The sequence below is a fragment of the Amblyraja radiata genome, chromosome 3, assembly GCF_010909765.2.
Source record: "Amblyraja radiata isolate CabotCenter1 chromosome 3, sAmbRad1.1.pri, whole genome shotgun sequence".
NCBI classification, from domain to species: domain Eukaryota; kingdom Metazoa; phylum Chordata; class Chondrichthyes; order Rajiformes; family Rajidae; genus Amblyraja; species Amblyraja radiata.
The window spans coordinates 29,314,804-29,331,767 of NC_045958.1; the positions used below are offsets into that span (position 1 = coordinate 29,314,804).

General features: G+C 44.7%; 1 protein-coding gene across 11 annotated transcripts in view; it reads left to right on the top strand.

Annotated features, from left to right (window-relative positions):
• The window catches only part of csnk1g3 (casein kinase 1 gamma 3), a 224,408-nt gene that overhangs the window by 175,693 nt on the left and 31,751 nt on the right, over nucleotides 1-16,964 (top strand). For 6 of the 11 annotated variants that reach the window (XM_033017514.1, XM_033017512.1, XM_033017515.1 and 3 more), the window contains exons 7-10: nucleotides 1,906-1,991; nucleotides 2,087-2,171; nucleotides 4,157-4,305; nucleotides 7,827-7,922. In XM_033017514.1, coding sequence (XP_032873405.1) covers nucleotides 1,906-1,991; nucleotides 2,087-2,171; nucleotides 4,157-4,305; nucleotides 7,827-7,922 — 416 coding nt within the window. The remainder of the gene's footprint in view (nucleotides 1-1,905; nucleotides 1,992-2,086; nucleotides 2,172-4,156; nucleotides 4,306-7,826; nucleotides 7,923-16,964) is intronic. The other 5 variants (XM_033017513.1, XM_033017519.1, XM_033017516.1 and 2 more) reach the window with 1 other exon arrangement.

Genomic DNA, 16,964 nt, shown 5'->3' on the forward strand with positions numbered 1-16,964 from the left:
CACTGTATCTCTTATATTTTGAGAAGTGGGTTTTGGGAATTGAGGCCACTTTTCTTGGATATCACTTTGTTAAAATGAAACGACTCTGAACAAAGAAGTCAAAAGCACATGGCTGGCAGAGGCCATAAAAAGGGACTTGTGTGATGACATCAGTTGCAAATATGGAAATGTACTAGGAAGGAGGAGATAAGTGGGAGCAAGTGATTGGCTGATGATGAGGGAATGTCAGCAAATGATTGGATATGGAAATGTAACGGGTGGGGCATGCAGAGTTGAAAATGGTAAAAAGAGATGATCCTTTGTTTGTGACTCAGACAGCTCCATGTGGACTGATGACGTGGGGTGATCCAACTTTTGTTTGCAAATAAAAGTTTAAACTTCTTGAAGAATTCTCCGTTTGGCCTGAATTAATTTTGAGTATTGAAAACCACGACAGAGGTACAAGCTTTGAAGATTTATCATCTGCCATGTGGAAGAGGGGAGAAGTAAGAGTGATCGGAGTGTAAATGGTCTTTTGTTACATTGACTGCTTTCCTGAGGCAGAGTTACGTGCGGCTGGAGTTGGAGATCTGTTTGATAATGGACTGGGCCACATCCGCAGCTCTCTGAAATTTCTTGTGACGAATTTCTTGCCTTAATCATCTGAAAAACTAGAGGCATAGGTGTGTGTTTTTGGCCACAGCTTCAATGTGGTTGTTCGAGGGGAAATTGTTGATAATATCTGTAAATAAGCAAACTGTACACCTGGCAATTTGAAACTCTCCACCATCTCCACTTTGGAACCTGGCAGAGGTGTGTACACCATCTCATTTCCTGAAATCAATAACTCGCTCCTCCTTCTTGCTGACTTTGGGGAGAGGTTGTTGGCCCGACAGGTCACAAAGCTCCTTGTCTCTTTTCTGTACTTTGTCTTGTCATTGCTCAATTCCAACCCACCACGGTGAACTTGCACATGGAGTCAGAGAGCAATTTGGCCACACAGCCCAAAAAAACATATATGATGGGTTTATTCATAACCTAACCAAAGCAATTACATTCTTAACCAAATTCTACTATTTTGGTTGGGGTGACTGTGGGTAATAAATACAAAGGGAATCTGCTAAATAACAATCTGGGCCCATTTGGCTTTGTAATACTAAAAACTTCGTCAGGCATTCAACTTCAAATGTTTTAACAACTGCAGACCTCTGGAATAGCAGGAAAAAATATTGTGGACCTTATCTATGCCAAGTGGAAAAACACCAGTGTACCTTGATATAAAAGCTTGAATTCATTATTAAAGGCTACAGCATATTGGACCAGACTGATGCACAATACAAAGTTGAAGAAAAATGAAATGTTGGTATCGCCATCATTCCCTCGATAATGGGGAATAAAGTCTGGCAAGATACAAAACTAACAACTGGCCTGAACTACCTCTGTTTCTGTCCGATGGGCTGACTTAAAATGATCTACATCTTCACCCAGAAGGCAAACTCATGGCATTGAATAAATGGATGAATATTGGGGGTGAAATGGAGACATTCTTTTATCAGTGAACATTTGGCTTTCTCCACAAGGGCCAGAGAGAGAAGATCCTAGACACAAGGAGCAAGAGAAGATCATAGCCTTGGTTAAGTAGTGATGGTATCACATTTCAGTGCCAGAATGGAACAAAACAGTATAAGAATTAATTTCAAAATAAGCACTTTATACTACCACTTTCAACCTTAAATTACTTTATAATGTGATATTTTGCACGTAATTTTTGTTTAGTGATTCACTGAACTAGCAAGTCAACTAATGTTATTTAAAACAATACATTTTGCTAAGTAAAAATAATGATACTTTTCAAGTCTCGAATTATAAAACAAAGATATTATAGCAAGTAAAGATTTGTTTTTTTAATTGTTAATTAACTTGCAGAACAAAGCAGAAGAGATGACTTAGAAGCATTAGGTCATATGTTCATGTATTTCCTCCGTGGCAGTCTACCTTGGCAGGGCCTTAAGGCAAGTTTTCTCTCTCCCCAACTCTGTTTACACAATAAAGTGCTAACTGCTAAATATTGTACTGGTAGCACAATTAATGAACTGTCTTTTTTCAGGCGGACACATTAAAAGAAAGATATCAGAAAATCGGGGATACCAAGCGAGCGACACCTGTTGAAGTATTGTGTGAAAACTTTCCAGGTAATTACAGAGATGAGGTGTCCCCAAACATCTTGCCCTATTTCAGTCCCTTAAATTGTTTCACTGCAGTGCATTTTTTAGCAAGGTCCATTATTGCAGGCTACTGGTAATGATGGGATAACATTCAAATCCTTTGATAAATGGACAGGGAATACATAATACTATTTTAATCATAGTATTTGTTCTTTACTCATAGCAAGTGCTAGATTATTTTGAGGTTTTACTTTTCCGAAAATATAAAGTGCTGGAGTAATTCAGTGGCTCGGGCAACATATGCTAAGGGCGACACGATGGCGCAGTGTTAGAGTTGCTGCATTACATTACCGGACAACCAGGGTTCGAATCTGACTACGGGTACTGTCTGTATGGAGTTTGTATGTTTCCCACTGACCAGTGTGGGTGTTCTCCGGGATCTCCGGTATCCTCCCTCACTCCAAAGGCGTACAGTTTTATCGGCTAATTGGTTAGGTACAATTATAAATTGTTCCTGGTGTGTATCGGGTAGTGTTAATGTGCGGAGATCGCTCATCCGTATGGACTTGGTGGGCGAAAGGGCCTGTTCGGTGCTGTGTCTAAACGCAAGTAAATATGCGGAGGTAATGGGTGGGTGATTTAAGTCAGGATTCTTCATCAGACCTTCACACTTGAGTCTGAGGAAGGTTACCGACCCTAAACATCACATATTAATTCCCTCAACACTTGCTGCCTCACCTGCTGAGTTACTCCTGTACTTTTGCTCAGCATCAGTAGTTCCTTGCATCTCCATCCTGACTTTTCTCAGTTGTTGAGACGTGTTGACTCACTGCTTACAGGTCTTGGTTCACTTGATGTTTAACAAGCTTTATCCTGACTAGTGGTTTTCATGGGTGCTGTTACCTCCCTCTATCTGTGCACAGGCCATAAAATGTGCTGTTGAGCATTTTCTTAAAATCTACAACCAGTTATGAAATTAATTGTAAGATTTTTTTGATGGAAATATTGTAGCATATACAACAGAATATTTTAAATCTTTGACCAGAGAAGAAAGTATAGAAGTTGGGATGTAATGTTAAAATTGTACAAGGCATTGGTGAGGCCAATTCTGGAGTATGGTGTACAATTTTGGTCGCCTAATTATAGGAAGGATGTCAACAAAATAGAGAGAGTACAGAGGAGATTTACTAGAATGTTGCCTGGGTTTCAGCAACTAAGTTACAGAGAAAGGTTGAACAAGTTAGGGCTTTATTCTTTGGAGCGCAGAAGGTTAAGGGGGGACTTGATAGAGGTTTTTAAAATGATGAGAGGGATAGACAGAGTTGACGTGGATAAGCTTTTCCCACTGAGAGTAGGGAAGATTCAAACAAGGGGACATGACTTGAGAATTAAGGGACTGAAGTTTAGGGGTAACATGAGGGGGAACTTCTTTACTCAGAGAGTGGTAGCTGTGTGGAATGAGCTTCCAGTGAAGGTGGTGGAGGCAGGTTCGTTTTTATCATTTAAAAATAAATTGGATAGTTATATGGATGGGAAAGGAATGGAGGGTTATGGTCTGAGCGCAGGTATATGGGACTAGGGGAGATTATGTGTTCGGCACGGACTAGAGGGGTCGAGATGGCCTGTTTCCGTGCTGTAATTGTTATATGGTTATATGGTTAACTAAACTATGACAAATTTCTTGGTGAAAATAACACCAGAGTAATTCAGGTATATTAAAGCTTCAGTAGCTTTTCTCCATTCACAGACATTTTAAAGGTAGACACAAATGCTGGAGAAACTCAGCGGGTGAGGTAGGATCTATGAAGAAAAGGAATAGGTGACGTTTCGGCTCGACCCGAAATATCACCTATCCCTTCGCTCCATAGATGCTGCCTTACCTGCTGAGTTTCTCCAGCATTTTTGTATACCTTTGATTTTTCCAGCATCTGCAGTTCTTTCTTAAACAAACATTTTAAATGTTTGTTTATTAGATGTGGTAAATGTTGAATTAAAATTTTTATTTTTTTCAGAAGAAATGGCTACGTATTTACGCTATGTAAGAAGGCTGGACTTCTTCGAGAAACCAGACTATGACTACCTAAGGAAACTCTTCACAGACTTATTCGATAAGAAAGGTTACATGTTCGATTATGAATATGACTGGATCGGCAAACAGCTTGTAAGATTAAAAATTAAATTATGTATCACTTTTTTGCCAGTTGAATATATTTTCAGCAAAATCAAAATGCTGCAAGACCTCAAATGTTATGGATAGGATTAGTATCAAGATAAAAATAGTTTGAATGTTAAACAGTGAGCTGTCTACTTGCTTTCAGGATAAGTTTTAATTTGGAAATACTGGAAAGACATTTGTAAAAGGAAGGCAATTATTTTGTATGTGGTCTATGTTAGAACAACTGATTAGCTGGGAAATCCTGCTGGGGCAGACGCAGGAGTTCAGAGCTAAATTAAAAAGAGAGGCCTCTGGTAATAATCTCAGCATGATTCATTCAGTGCAAAAATACTGAATTTAAGCACTTAATTTGACTCATTTGGCGAAAAAACATTTAGGCTGTTGAAATGTATTTATATGATTACGATACTCAAAATGCTGAAGTAACTCAGTGGGACAGGCAGCATCTCTGGAGAGAAGGAATGGGTGACGTTTTGCATCCAGACCCTTCTTCAGTCTTCCTTCTCTCCAGAGATGCTGCCTGTCCTGCTGAGCTATTCCAGCATTTTGTGTCTATCTTCAGTTTCAGCCAGGATCTGCAGTTCCTTTCTGCACATATATGGTTAGGGTGTTTATTCTACTTCAAAATATTAATCTGAAAACAGATTTGGAGGCACCACTGGTGTTCACTTAATCTTTTTTTGCACCCCCGGTCACGCACTTGTTAAGAGCAACTAAAACTGATGTTTTTGATTTAAAATCCTTAATTGCTCTGGTCCCATGATGTGCGGAGCTTTCTCATTGAGATGTTATTCTTTCTACTTTTCCTGCTCTATTAAACAATTCATCATTTTAGATCATTTTACTTTTCACCCAGCCCACCTCTCTTCTCCCATGAATTTGCAAATATTTGCTGATTGTTCTTGATAATGCCCCTCAAATATCTTTTCCCAATCTTCAAAAATTAATTCAGAAAAAGTTATCAAAAGTTGTAAGCCAAATCAAGGCTCAGTCACCAAGTACTGAACACAGTCACTAGCGCTGAAGCACACTCTTTATTGGTATGTACCAATTTTAATATTTCTTCCTTTGTGCTCCTTGCCAAGAATATGGCTGAACCTACAATATCCTTGATTTTTTTTCCAGTGTTGAGCTGGGGACAATCTAATACATTATTTATTTTTACATTTTGAAATGGCTACTGGAATAATTGCAACCCGTAAAAGATTTCCATTTATATAGTGCTTTATTTGGTCTCTGGGGAACATCCTAAAGTGGTTCATGTAGCGTGATGTGCAGTGCCTATTACTTTCAGAAAATTCCGGCAGCTAATTAGGCCAAAGAATGTTTCTTTAAACCTGCTGTGTTGAAGTAAATCTTTTTGGATGATCATTTGGATGAAGTAAAATTGATGAAGAAACTGAGATAATTCTCACTTGCTTGTCCATGAAGTTAGAGGTATGATAGCAGAGAAGATGTCAAGTGGTGTGTTCCCTCGCTTTATTTTTCTCCTGATGCTGGCCCAGCTATTGATAGTTGGGTAATTGAAGTTAAAGCAATAAATCAGGAAATAAAGCTAATCCCACTAATAACAACTGTTCAGTTGTCACAAAACCATCTGGTTCGCTAAAGTCATTTACTGAGGGCATTTCTTTCCTCCTTATACCTAGCCTGCCCTATATGTGAATACAGATCCATCAATGTAGTTCTCTCTAAACTATCTCAAATTCCGGGTGATGAGGGCTGAACAATAAATCTCACATTTCCGGTGATATTTACACCGTATGAGTGAATAAATAAAAGTAAATTTATTGATGACCCTGACAAACCATAAGAACATATAATTGAGGCCCAGTAAAGGAGTAGACAATAGACAATAGGTGCAGGAGTAGGCCATTTGGCCCTTCGAGCCAGCACCGCCATTCAATGTGATCATGGCTGATCATCCCCAATCAGTACCCCGTTCCTGCCTTCTCCCCATATCCCCTGACTCTGCTATTTTTAAGAGCCCTATCTAGCTCTCTCTTGAAAGCGTCCAGACAACCTGCCTCCAATGCCCTCTGAGAGAATTCCACAGACTCACCACTCTCTGTGAGGAAAAAGTGTTTCCTCGTCTCCGTTCTAAATGGCCTACTCCTTATTGTTAAACTGTGGCCCCTGGTTCTGGACTCCCCCAACACCGGGAACATGTTTCCTGCCTCTAGTGTGGCCAAGCCCTTAACAATCTTATATGTTTCAATGAGATATCCTCTCATCCTTCTAAACTCCAGAGTGTACAAGCCCAGCTACTCCATTCTCTCAGCATAAGACAGTCCCGCCATCCCAGGAATTAACCTTGTAAATCTACGCTGCACTCCTCAATAGCAAGAATGTCCTTCCTCAAATTAGGGAACCAAAACTGCACACAATACTCCAGGTGTGGTCTCACTGGGGCTCTGTACAACTGCAGAAGGACCTCTTTGCTCCTATATTCGATTCCTCTTGTTATAAAGGCCAACATGCCATTCGCTTTCTTCACTGCTTGCTGTACCTGCATGCTTACTTTCATAGACTGAAGTACAAGGACCCCCAGATCCCGTTGTACTTCCCCTTTTCCCAACTTGACACCATTTAGATAATCTGCCTTCCTGTTTTTGCTACTAAAGTGGATAACCTCACTCCCCCAACCTGTCCAAGTCACCCTGCATTCTCATAGCATCCTCTTCACAGTTCACACTGCCACCCAGCTTTGTGTGATCTGCAAATTTGCTAATGTTACTTTGAATCCCTTCATCCAAATCATTGATGATTATTGTAAATAGCTGCGGTCCCAGCACCGAGCCTTGCGGTACCCCACTCGTCACTGCCTGCCATTCTAAAAGGGACCCGTTAATCCCTACTGTTTGAGTATATGTGTATGATGCCTCAGTATGGTGCAAGGTTAAGCCATTCTGTTTATTTCTTTTGCATTCAACTATTAGGCAGCAGTAATGCCTTTCAGTGCTTTTCACAATGTCCAGATGCTCCTTCACAGCTTTCCAATTATAGTCACTGTGGCTTTGTAGAGAAGTTTGGTGGTTTTTACAAAATGCAAGATGTCAGCACACTGTGAGAACTTTCATGTTCTTTGAATAGGGCAAGTATTGTTTCTTATTGGACTGTGGACAGCTTGAGTTTAACCTGTTAGCTGGCAGAAGACATTTGTGACACTAAAGAACAGAATTAACTAACCTGATACTGTACTGTGGGACAGAGCATCAACATAACATCTCCGGGGTCCAGTGAAAGAGATCTGTTAATGTAGCACATATTGGCACTCTGCTTCTGTCTCCATGCTCTATATATTCATTAATTGACGTGCTGAGGACATTGCTGTTTTAATGTCATTTCTATTGAATTAATTGATTTATGTTTATGGGGCAATTGTAGCATTGTGTATTTCCAGTTATAAGATGGAAAATGCTGAATTAAATATTTCAATTCACTTGATGTCATGCTTCAGCTACCTTTTCATTTCAGAACATAATGTCAGTTTTCCTTAATTACAGCCCACTCCAGTTGGCTCAATTCATACAGATAATGCTCTCACGACAACCAACAGAGATAGTCATCAACACAGGGATAGAACACAAGCCAAAAATCAGGTAGGTTTGACAATGTCATTGTGAAGGATGTTACTCTGTCTCTTCCGGCAATGGAATTTCTTTAAAGTGCACGTAGAACATCGATTGACTTTTTTATGGTTTTGTGTGAGGGTTTAGTTTTACTTGTTCTGTTGGCTCCCATTGTAATGCACCAGTAACATTGTTGAAGTAAATTCGGTGCATTTGCTAATGTCAGAAAGTAAAATCTTCCCATTGTTGATCACAGTGGCCAAATTACGTTTGTATTTACCCTGACTGTACAAAATGTAAATGTTGGCAGCAGATGTCACAAGAGTGGTGAGCAGTTTGAAACCCGAGAGAAAATAGTCAGTAACCCGATCTTTTCCAACAGATCTGTTCCATGTTATCTTGCAACAGAAGATTCAGATTCAGATTCAATTTTAATTGTCATTGTCAGTGTACAGTACAGAGACAACGAAATGCATTTAGCATCTCCCTGGAAGAGCGATATAGCAAATGATTTGAATAAATAATAATAAGTGGGGGGGGGGGGGGGGGATTGGCAGTCACCGAGGTACGTTGTTGAGTAGAGTGACAGCCGCCGGGAAGAAGCTGTTCCTGGACCTGCTGGTTCGGCAACGGAGAGACCTGTAGCGCCTCCCGGATGGTAGGAGGGTAAACAGTCCATGGTTGGGGTGAGAGCAGTCCTTGGCGATGCTGAGCGCCCTCCGCAGACAACGCTTGCTTTGGACAGACTCAATGGAGGGGAGCGAGGAACCGGTGATGCGTTGGGCAATTTTCACCACCCTCTGCAATGCCTTCCGGTCGGAGACAGAGCAGTTGCCATACCATACTGTGATGCAGTTGGTAAGGATGCTCTCGATGGTGCAGCGGTAGAAGTTCACCAGGATCTGAGGAGACAGATGGACCTTCTTCAGTCTCCTCAGGAAGAAGAGACGCTGGTGAGCCTTCTTGATCAGAGTTGAGGTATTGTGGGTCCAAGAGAGGTCATCGGAGATGTTGACTCCCAGGAACCTGAAGCTAGAAACACGTTCCACCTCTGTCCCGTTAATGTGGATGGGGGTGTGCGTGCCGCCCCTGGACTTCCTGAAGTCTACAATGAGTTAAGGGCCAGGTTGTTGTCAGCGCACCATGCTGCTAAGTGCTGGACCTCCTCCCTGTAGGCCGACTCATCGTTGTTGCTGATGAGGCCAATCACCGTTGTATCATCTGCATACTTGATGATGGTGTTAGTACCATGTACAGGTGTGCAGTCATAGGTGAAGAGGGAGTAGAGGAGGGGGCTCAGCACACAGCCCTGTGGAACGCCGGTGTTCAGGGTGAGGGTTGAAGAGGTGTGCTTGTCTAACCTAACAGACTGGGGTCTGTTGGTTAGAAAGTCCAGTATCCAGTTGCAGAGGGAGGGGTCGATGCCCAGGTTACCAAGTTTGGTGATCAGTTTTGATGGTATAATGGTGTTGAATGCTGAGCCATCGATGAACAGCATTCTTACGTAAGTGTCTCTGTTGTCGAGGTGGGAGAGGGCGGAGTGAAGTGCCGTTGAGATGGCATCCTCCGTACTCCTGTTCTTGCGGTAGGCAAACTGATAGGGATCCAGTGTGGGGGGTAGGCAGCTTTTGAGGTGTGCCAGGACCAGCCCCTCGAAGCACTTGGTGGTGATGGGGCTAAGTGCAACTGGGCGGAAGTCGTTGAGGCTTGCCGCAGTGGAGTGTTTTGGCACTGGCACGATGGAGGTGGTTTTAAGGCACGTGGGGACAACTGCTTGGGCAAGTGACAGGTTGAAGATGTCAGACCAGACGTCTGTCAGCTGCGCAGCACAGGCCCTGAGCACGCGCCCGGGGATGCCGTCAGGGCCAGCAGCTTTACGTGCATTAGTCCTACTCAGTGCCACGTATACGTCGTAGGGGGTGAGTGTGAGATGTTGGTGATCGGCAGGGAGCACAGCCTTGATGGCTGTCTCTAGATTGTCCCTGTCGAAGCGGCCATAGAAGTGATTAAGCTCCTCAAGGAAGGAGGCGTCGCTGGATGTGGGGGTGGTGTTGGAGGGTCTGTAGTCCGTGATGGCCTGGATGCCTTGCCACATGCGTCGGGGGTCGGAGTTGTTGTTGAAGTGCTCCTCAATCCTGAGTTTATGGCAGTGCTTGGCCTTCTTGATGCCCCTCTTCAGGTTAGCCTTGGCTGAACTGTAGGCTCGAGCATCGCCTGACCTGAAAGTGGTGTCCCGTGCTTTCAGCAGTAGCCTGACCTCGCTGTTCATCCATGGCTTCTGATTCGGGAATATGGTCACCTGTTTGAGGGAGGTGACACTATTGACGGTGGAGTTTATAAAGTCCAGAACAGAGGATGTGTAGGAATCAATGTCCGTGTGGGAGTCAAGGGTGGCCTGGGCTGCAAACGCCTTCCAGTCAGTGTTTCCAAAACACTGCTGAAGTGTGAAGTCCGCTTCCTCTGACCAGACTTTAACTGTCCTCACAGTTGGTTTAACCCGTCTGATGAGTGGAGAGTACTTAGGGAGCAGGAACAATGAGACGTGGTCAGACTGACCAAGGTGGGGGAGGGGGATGGCTTTGTAAGCTTCAGCCATGTTGGTGTAGACTTTGTCCAGTCTCTTGTCTACTCTAGTGGGGAAGGAGACATGTTGGTGGAATTTGGGGAGTACAGTCTTCAGGTTAGAGTGATTGAAGTCACCGCAACAATGAAGGCTGCCTCGGGGTTGTGCGTCTGTTGATTGCTAATGGCAGTATGCAGCTCTTTCATTGCAAGCTTGGCATTAGCATCAGGAGGGATATAGGCTGCAGTCACAACAGTGGAGGTGAACTCTGTGGGCAGATAGAACGGTCTGCATCTAACCAAGAGGAACTCAAGGTTAGCTGAGCAGTGACTCTCGATGATGGTGGAGTCCGTGCACCATGCTTTATTTACATAAATGCACAGACCCCCACCTCTGGTCTTACCGGAGTCTGATGTCCTGTCCGCTCGGAGTAAATGACGCCCCGATAGCTGGATGGCGCTGTCAAAAACGTCAGTGTTGAGCCAAGTTTCTGTGAAGATCAGGATGTTGCAGTCCTTGATCCAGTTGTGGGAGGTGATCCTTAGCCGGAGTTCGTCCATTTTGTTTGCCAGTGAGCGCACGTTGGCGAGGAAAAGGCTAGGAATCGCTACCCTGTGTGGGGCTAGCTCTAACCTGGCCTTTAACCCACCTCTGCGTCCCCGGCGGTGTTTTCGTACGCGTCGCCGTCTGTTGGTGCTTCTGGTCGGCCGAGCTGGCTTGGTGCGCGCTGGTGTTCTGCCGCTCCATTGCTCCGTGTCTGCGTCTCCGTGGCTCCGCAGGCGGTCTTCAGCCCCGCGGCTCTGCTGATGGTCTCCAGCCCCGGGGCTTACCTGGCGTTCTCCAGCCCAGCGGGTCGGGTGGCGCACTCCAGCTCCGCGGTGTTCTCCAGCTCCACGGGTCGGGTGGTGTTCTCCAGCTGCGTGGGTCAGGTGACCTCCACGGGTCGGGTGGCGTTCTCCAGCTCCGGGGCTCACCTGGCGTTCTCCAGCTCCGCGGGACGGTTGAGCTCCGCGGGTCGGGTGAGGGCCGCGGGTCGGGTGAGGGCCGCGGGTCGGGTGAGGGCCGCGGGTCGGGTGAGGGCCGCGGGTCGGTTGGGCTCCGCGGGTCGGTTGGGCTCCGCGGGTCGGTTGGGCTCCGCGGGTCGGGTGAGGACCGAGGGTCGGGTGAGGACCGAGGGTCGGGTGAGGACCGAGGGTCGGGTGAGGACCGAGGGTCGGGTGAGGACCGAGGGTCGGTTGGGCTCCGCGGGTCGGTTGAGGGCCGAGGGTCGGGTGAGGGCCGAGGGTCGGGTGAGCTCCGCGGGTCGGGTGAGCTCCGCGGGTCGGGTGAGGGCCGAGGGTCGGTTGGGCTCCGCGGGTCGGGTGAGGGCCGAGGGTCGGGTGAGGGCCGCGGGTCGGGTGAGGACCGCGGGTCGGTTGGGCTCCGCGGGTCGGATGGCGGTCTCCAACCCCGCGACTCACCTGGCGGTCTCCAGTCGGGTGCTCTGTTGCTCTGATGAGCTCAGACGGAAGACGGAGATCGCCCAGAAAGTTGTTGCAGCCGCAGGAACCGAAGTCCAGAAGTTCCTGTCGGCTGTACGAGATGGATACAAGACTGCTCCGAGTGAGCAGCCTTGAAACAGGTAAGGGGATCGTCGCTATTTTTCCCATTCTAGGGAGACACAGGGCGTCGCGGTGTGCCCGCGCCGCCGCCATTTTGTATATTGGGCTGATATATTGTATATATAGCCTTGTATATATTGCAAATATATAGCCTTGTATATATTGCAAATCGCATGAAGAAAAATCACAAGCAAATTTGGAAAGAGACTTTAGTCTGGAATTAATGTCGGGGGGGTGTAAAAGGGGAGAAAGGCTCAGCACTTGGGGTCAGGTTATCAAACTAGGTGTGGAGTTTTAGAGGAATCGTCATGGAATGGGGTTTGAAGAAGTTGTGGATTGAGTCCAGGAGAATGATAGGAGGTTGTAGGTTGGGACCTTGGGGTTGAGAGGGATCTTCGTTTGAAACCCGTTGGTTGATATGCTGAGACTGTCCAAAGCAAGTGCAATGTTGTAAAATGTTCGTTCTATCATTTGGAGCAATATAGAAACAAATTTTGAACCATGTACATACACGTGTTTTTATACGTGTGGCAGGAAATTAATGACGCAAATAAAATAACTGAATATTTAACATAAACATTTTCATTTTAGTTCCCACTTTTGTTTAAATTAAGGAACAGATCAAAATTAATTGTTTTGAGGGCATTATTCTAAAATGTCTGGAGACTTTTTGTACAATAAATAACTTTTAACAATAAAATGCCACAGCGTGTATAAGCAAAGGCTACAATAGCACTCTGCAATAAACAGCCCCAGTTTCACTGTGGTTTGAAAATGCCTGTACAGTAGAGCTTGTTTATGACTTTGTACTTCATTTATGCATATCTACCAAAGTACAAGTAGAAATGTTACAGTATTTTTCAAAATACTGTAACAGAGATCAGTTATCTTTCAGTTAAATATTTGATTGAATAAATGGCACTCATTTAAGCCCCACATCATTATTTTGCATAAAAAGAAAGAACGCTTTTTCTTTTTGAGCCCACTAATGTTGTCATGGAGACATATTATAAATGCCATGACTGACATTTCCCTCATTTTCACAGCACAATCTTGGGAATTAGCAAGGCAGCAGTCACATTATCTTGGCTGTCAGGTTTTAAAATGAATGTGGTCTGGGTTTATGTCACATTTGCTTGAAAACCATAAATCAGAGCAATATAATAAATGAAATGAAGACAAAACATGCAATTCTGGTTGTAAAGGGCAAGTCAGATCTATCAAATGTAATAGATATTTTAAGAAAAATTCATAATGTTTATGGATATTAAAAATACATTTGATAAGAGGGCACATAGGGTATAAGCATTATGTTTTAAACGCACCAATGTTAGTTGCTAGGACGGAAGACAATACATAGGAATCTATGCCTCTTTTTAATTGGGAAGGTGCAATCACTAATATTATCACAGACAGTTTTCAAATCCTTCTCATCTAAATATCCAGGGTTCAGAGGAAAGGGATTATAATATCAATATTGGTGTATGATGCAAAATTAAAATTGTCTGCAAATACGATTTCAGGACGATTGTGACAAGTTAGTAGATTGGGTATATGGATGTCACATGATGTGACACTGAATTTTTTTAAACTATGTTTATGGAGGATATACAAGGCACAGATGTGTTGATTCTTGAACTATTTACTTGATGGGAAGGAGGGTAGCTTGGGTGTCTTTCTAAGATTTTAACTTCTGAGTATTTTTTCAAATTGGACAGAAGCTGACTTTCATTTAGTCATTTCCCGCCTGGGAGCCTCATCAGAGCCGGCTTACTCATCTTGCCCAGAGTAGGGGAATCAAGAACCAGAGGACATAGGTTTGGCAGGACAAATCAAAATAGGACGTACATGGTAAATGGTAGGGAATTGAAGAATGCAGGTGAACAGAGGGATCTGGGAATAACTGTGCACAGTTCCCTGAAAGTGGAATCTCATGTAGATAGGGTGGTAAAGAAAGCTTTTGGTGTGCTGGCCTTTATAAATCAGAGCATTGAGTATAGAAGTTGGGATGTAATGTTAAAATTGTACAAGGCATTGGTGAGGCCAATTCTGGAGTATGGGGTACAATTTTGGTCGCCTAATTATAGGAAGGATGTCAACAAAATAGAGAGAGTACAGAGGAGATTTACTAGAATGTTGCCTGGGTTTCAGCAACTAAGTTACAGAGAAAGGTTGAACAAGTTAGGGCTTTATTCTTTGGCGCGCAGAAGGTTAAGGGGGGACTTGATAGAGGTCTTTAAAATGATGAGAGGGATAGACAGAGTTGACGTGGATAAGCTTTTCCCACTGAGAGTAGAGAAGATTCAATCAAGGGGACATGACTTGAGAATTAAGGGACAGAAGTTTAGGGGTAACATGAGGGGGAACTTCTTTACTCAGAGAGTGGTGGCTGTGTGGAATGAGCTTCCAGTGAAGGTGGTGGAGGCAGGTTCGTTTTTATCATTTAAAAATAAATTGGATAGTTATATGGACGGGAAAGGAATGGAGGGTTATGGTCTGAGCGCAGGTATATGGGACTAGGGGAGAATACGTGTTCGGCACGGACTAGAAGGGTCGAGATGGCCTGTTTCCGTGCTGTAATTGTTATATGGTTATATGGTTATAAGGTGAGGGGGAGGTGAGGAAGGTGGTTGTTATTGACTGGTGAGACCTTGGGATACAAATACATTGTTCCCTAAAAGTGGCGATGTAGGTAGACAGAGCAGTGAATAATGCATATAATATGCTTGTCTTCATCAGCCAAGGCAATGAGTGTAAAAGCTGGGGTATCAGAGAGTCATAGTGATACAATGTGGAAACAGGTCCTTTGTCCCAACTTGCCCACACCGGCCAACATGTCCCAGTTACACTACTTCCACCTGCCCGCATTTGGCCCATATCCCTTCCTGGCCCATGTCCTATCCATGTATCTGTCTAACTGGTTCTAAAACGTTGAGATAGTCCCTGCCTCAACTACCTCCTCTGGCAGCTTATTCCACACACCCACCACCCTTTGTGTTACGTGAACAAATTGTTGGTTAGGCTGTACTTAGAGTTTTGTGTGCAGTTCTGGTTGTCATGCTACAGGAAGAATGTAATTCAACTGGAGACGCTGCACCAGCATTGGCTGCCTCGCCAACAGCCTGTCTGTCCTTTTTGTTGTTTTTAGTATGTGTTAAATAGCATGTTTTACTGTTCCTTGGTTTGTTTTATGTGGGAAGGTGGAGGAAACTTTTTTTCAATCTCGTACCTCGACAGAGATGCGATTTCCCCCCGTATCGTATCTCCGTGCCCACTGCGGCCTAACATGATGGAGTTGGCGGCCTTTCCTGGAGACTGACTCGGCGCTCCAAGCCGCGGGAGTCTGCAGGACTTTAACATAGTGAAGCCCGTGGTCTGCAGGAGCTTGCGATCCATTTGTCAGGGGATTGAAACTCTAACCGCGGGGCCTGTGGACTTTAACATAGTGAAGCCCGTGGTCACTGGTAAGATGAGGCTGATTCGGGAGCTCCAACACGGGAGTTTTGATCAACCCGACGGGGGCTTCGAGCGTCGGCTGCGGGGGCTTTGATTGCCCCGACTGAGGATGGTTTGACAGCCCAGACCGCGGGAGAACAAAGAGGAAGAAGTTGAACTTTATTGCCTTCCATCACAGTGAGGAATGTGGAATCCACTGTGATGGATGTTTATGTTAATTTTTATGTTGCTGTGTGTCTTATTGCTTTTCAATTAGTATGGCTGTATGGTAATTTCACCGTACCTTAATTGGTACATGTGACGATAAACTGACCTTGAAACCGTGAACCTTGAAAAGATTCGTAGGGACGAAGCCAAGACTGGAGGGGTTGAGTTGTGAGGAAAGAATCCCCTGGAGGAAAGGAGGCTGAGGGGTTCATTCCATTTCATAACATTATGAACATAGGCTGGGGAGATGGTCACAATCGTTTCTCCAGGGTAGGGGAGTTTAAAACTAGAAGGCACAGGTTTAAGGTGAGAAGGGCCAAATTTGAAAGGTACCTGAGAAGCAATAATTTCACACATAAGGTGGTGGGTGATGTGGAACAAGCTGTCAGTGGGGATGTTGGTAGGATGGTTCAGTTGCCTGATAACAGCTAGGAAGAAACAGTCCCTGAATGTGGAGGTGTGCGTTTTCCAGTATGCGATTCCAGCATCTGCGGTTATTTAATAATAATAATAATACATTTTATTTATGGGCGCCTTTCAAGAGTCTCAAGGACACCTTACAAAAATTTAGCAGGTAGAGGAAAAACATGTAAGGGGAATGAAATAAATAGTGGAGACATGACTAGTACACAAAGTAAAGACAGAATACAATTCAAAACACAATATGAGGCAATTAGTGCACAGATGAAAAGGGAGGGGGACGTGGGGCTAAGGATAGGCAGAGGTGAAGAGATGGGTCTTGAGGCGGGACTGGAAGATGGTGAGGGACATGGAATTGCGGATCAGTTGGGGGATGGAGTTCCAGAGCCTGGCAGCTGCCCTGGAGAAGGCTCTGTCCCCAAAACTGCGGAGGTTGGACTTGTGGATGGAGAGGAGACTGGCTGATGTGGATCTGAGGGACCGTGAGGGTTGGTAGGGGGAGAGGAGGTCAGTGAGATATGGGGGGGCCAGATGGTGGAGGGCTTTGTAGGTGAGGATCAGGATTTTGTAGGTGATCCGGTGGGAGATGGGAAGCCAGTGAAGTTGTTTGAGGACTGGAGTGATGTGATGCCAGGATTTGGTGTGGGTGATGAGTCGGGCGGCTGCGTTCTGGACCAGTTGGAGTCGGTTGATGTAGGTGGAGCTGATGCCAAGGAGAAGTGAGTTGCAGTAGTCCAGTCGGGAAGAGATGAAGGCATGGATGAGTCTTTCAGCCGCGGGAGGTGTGAGAGAGGGTCTGAGTTTGGCGATGTTGCGGAGATGAAA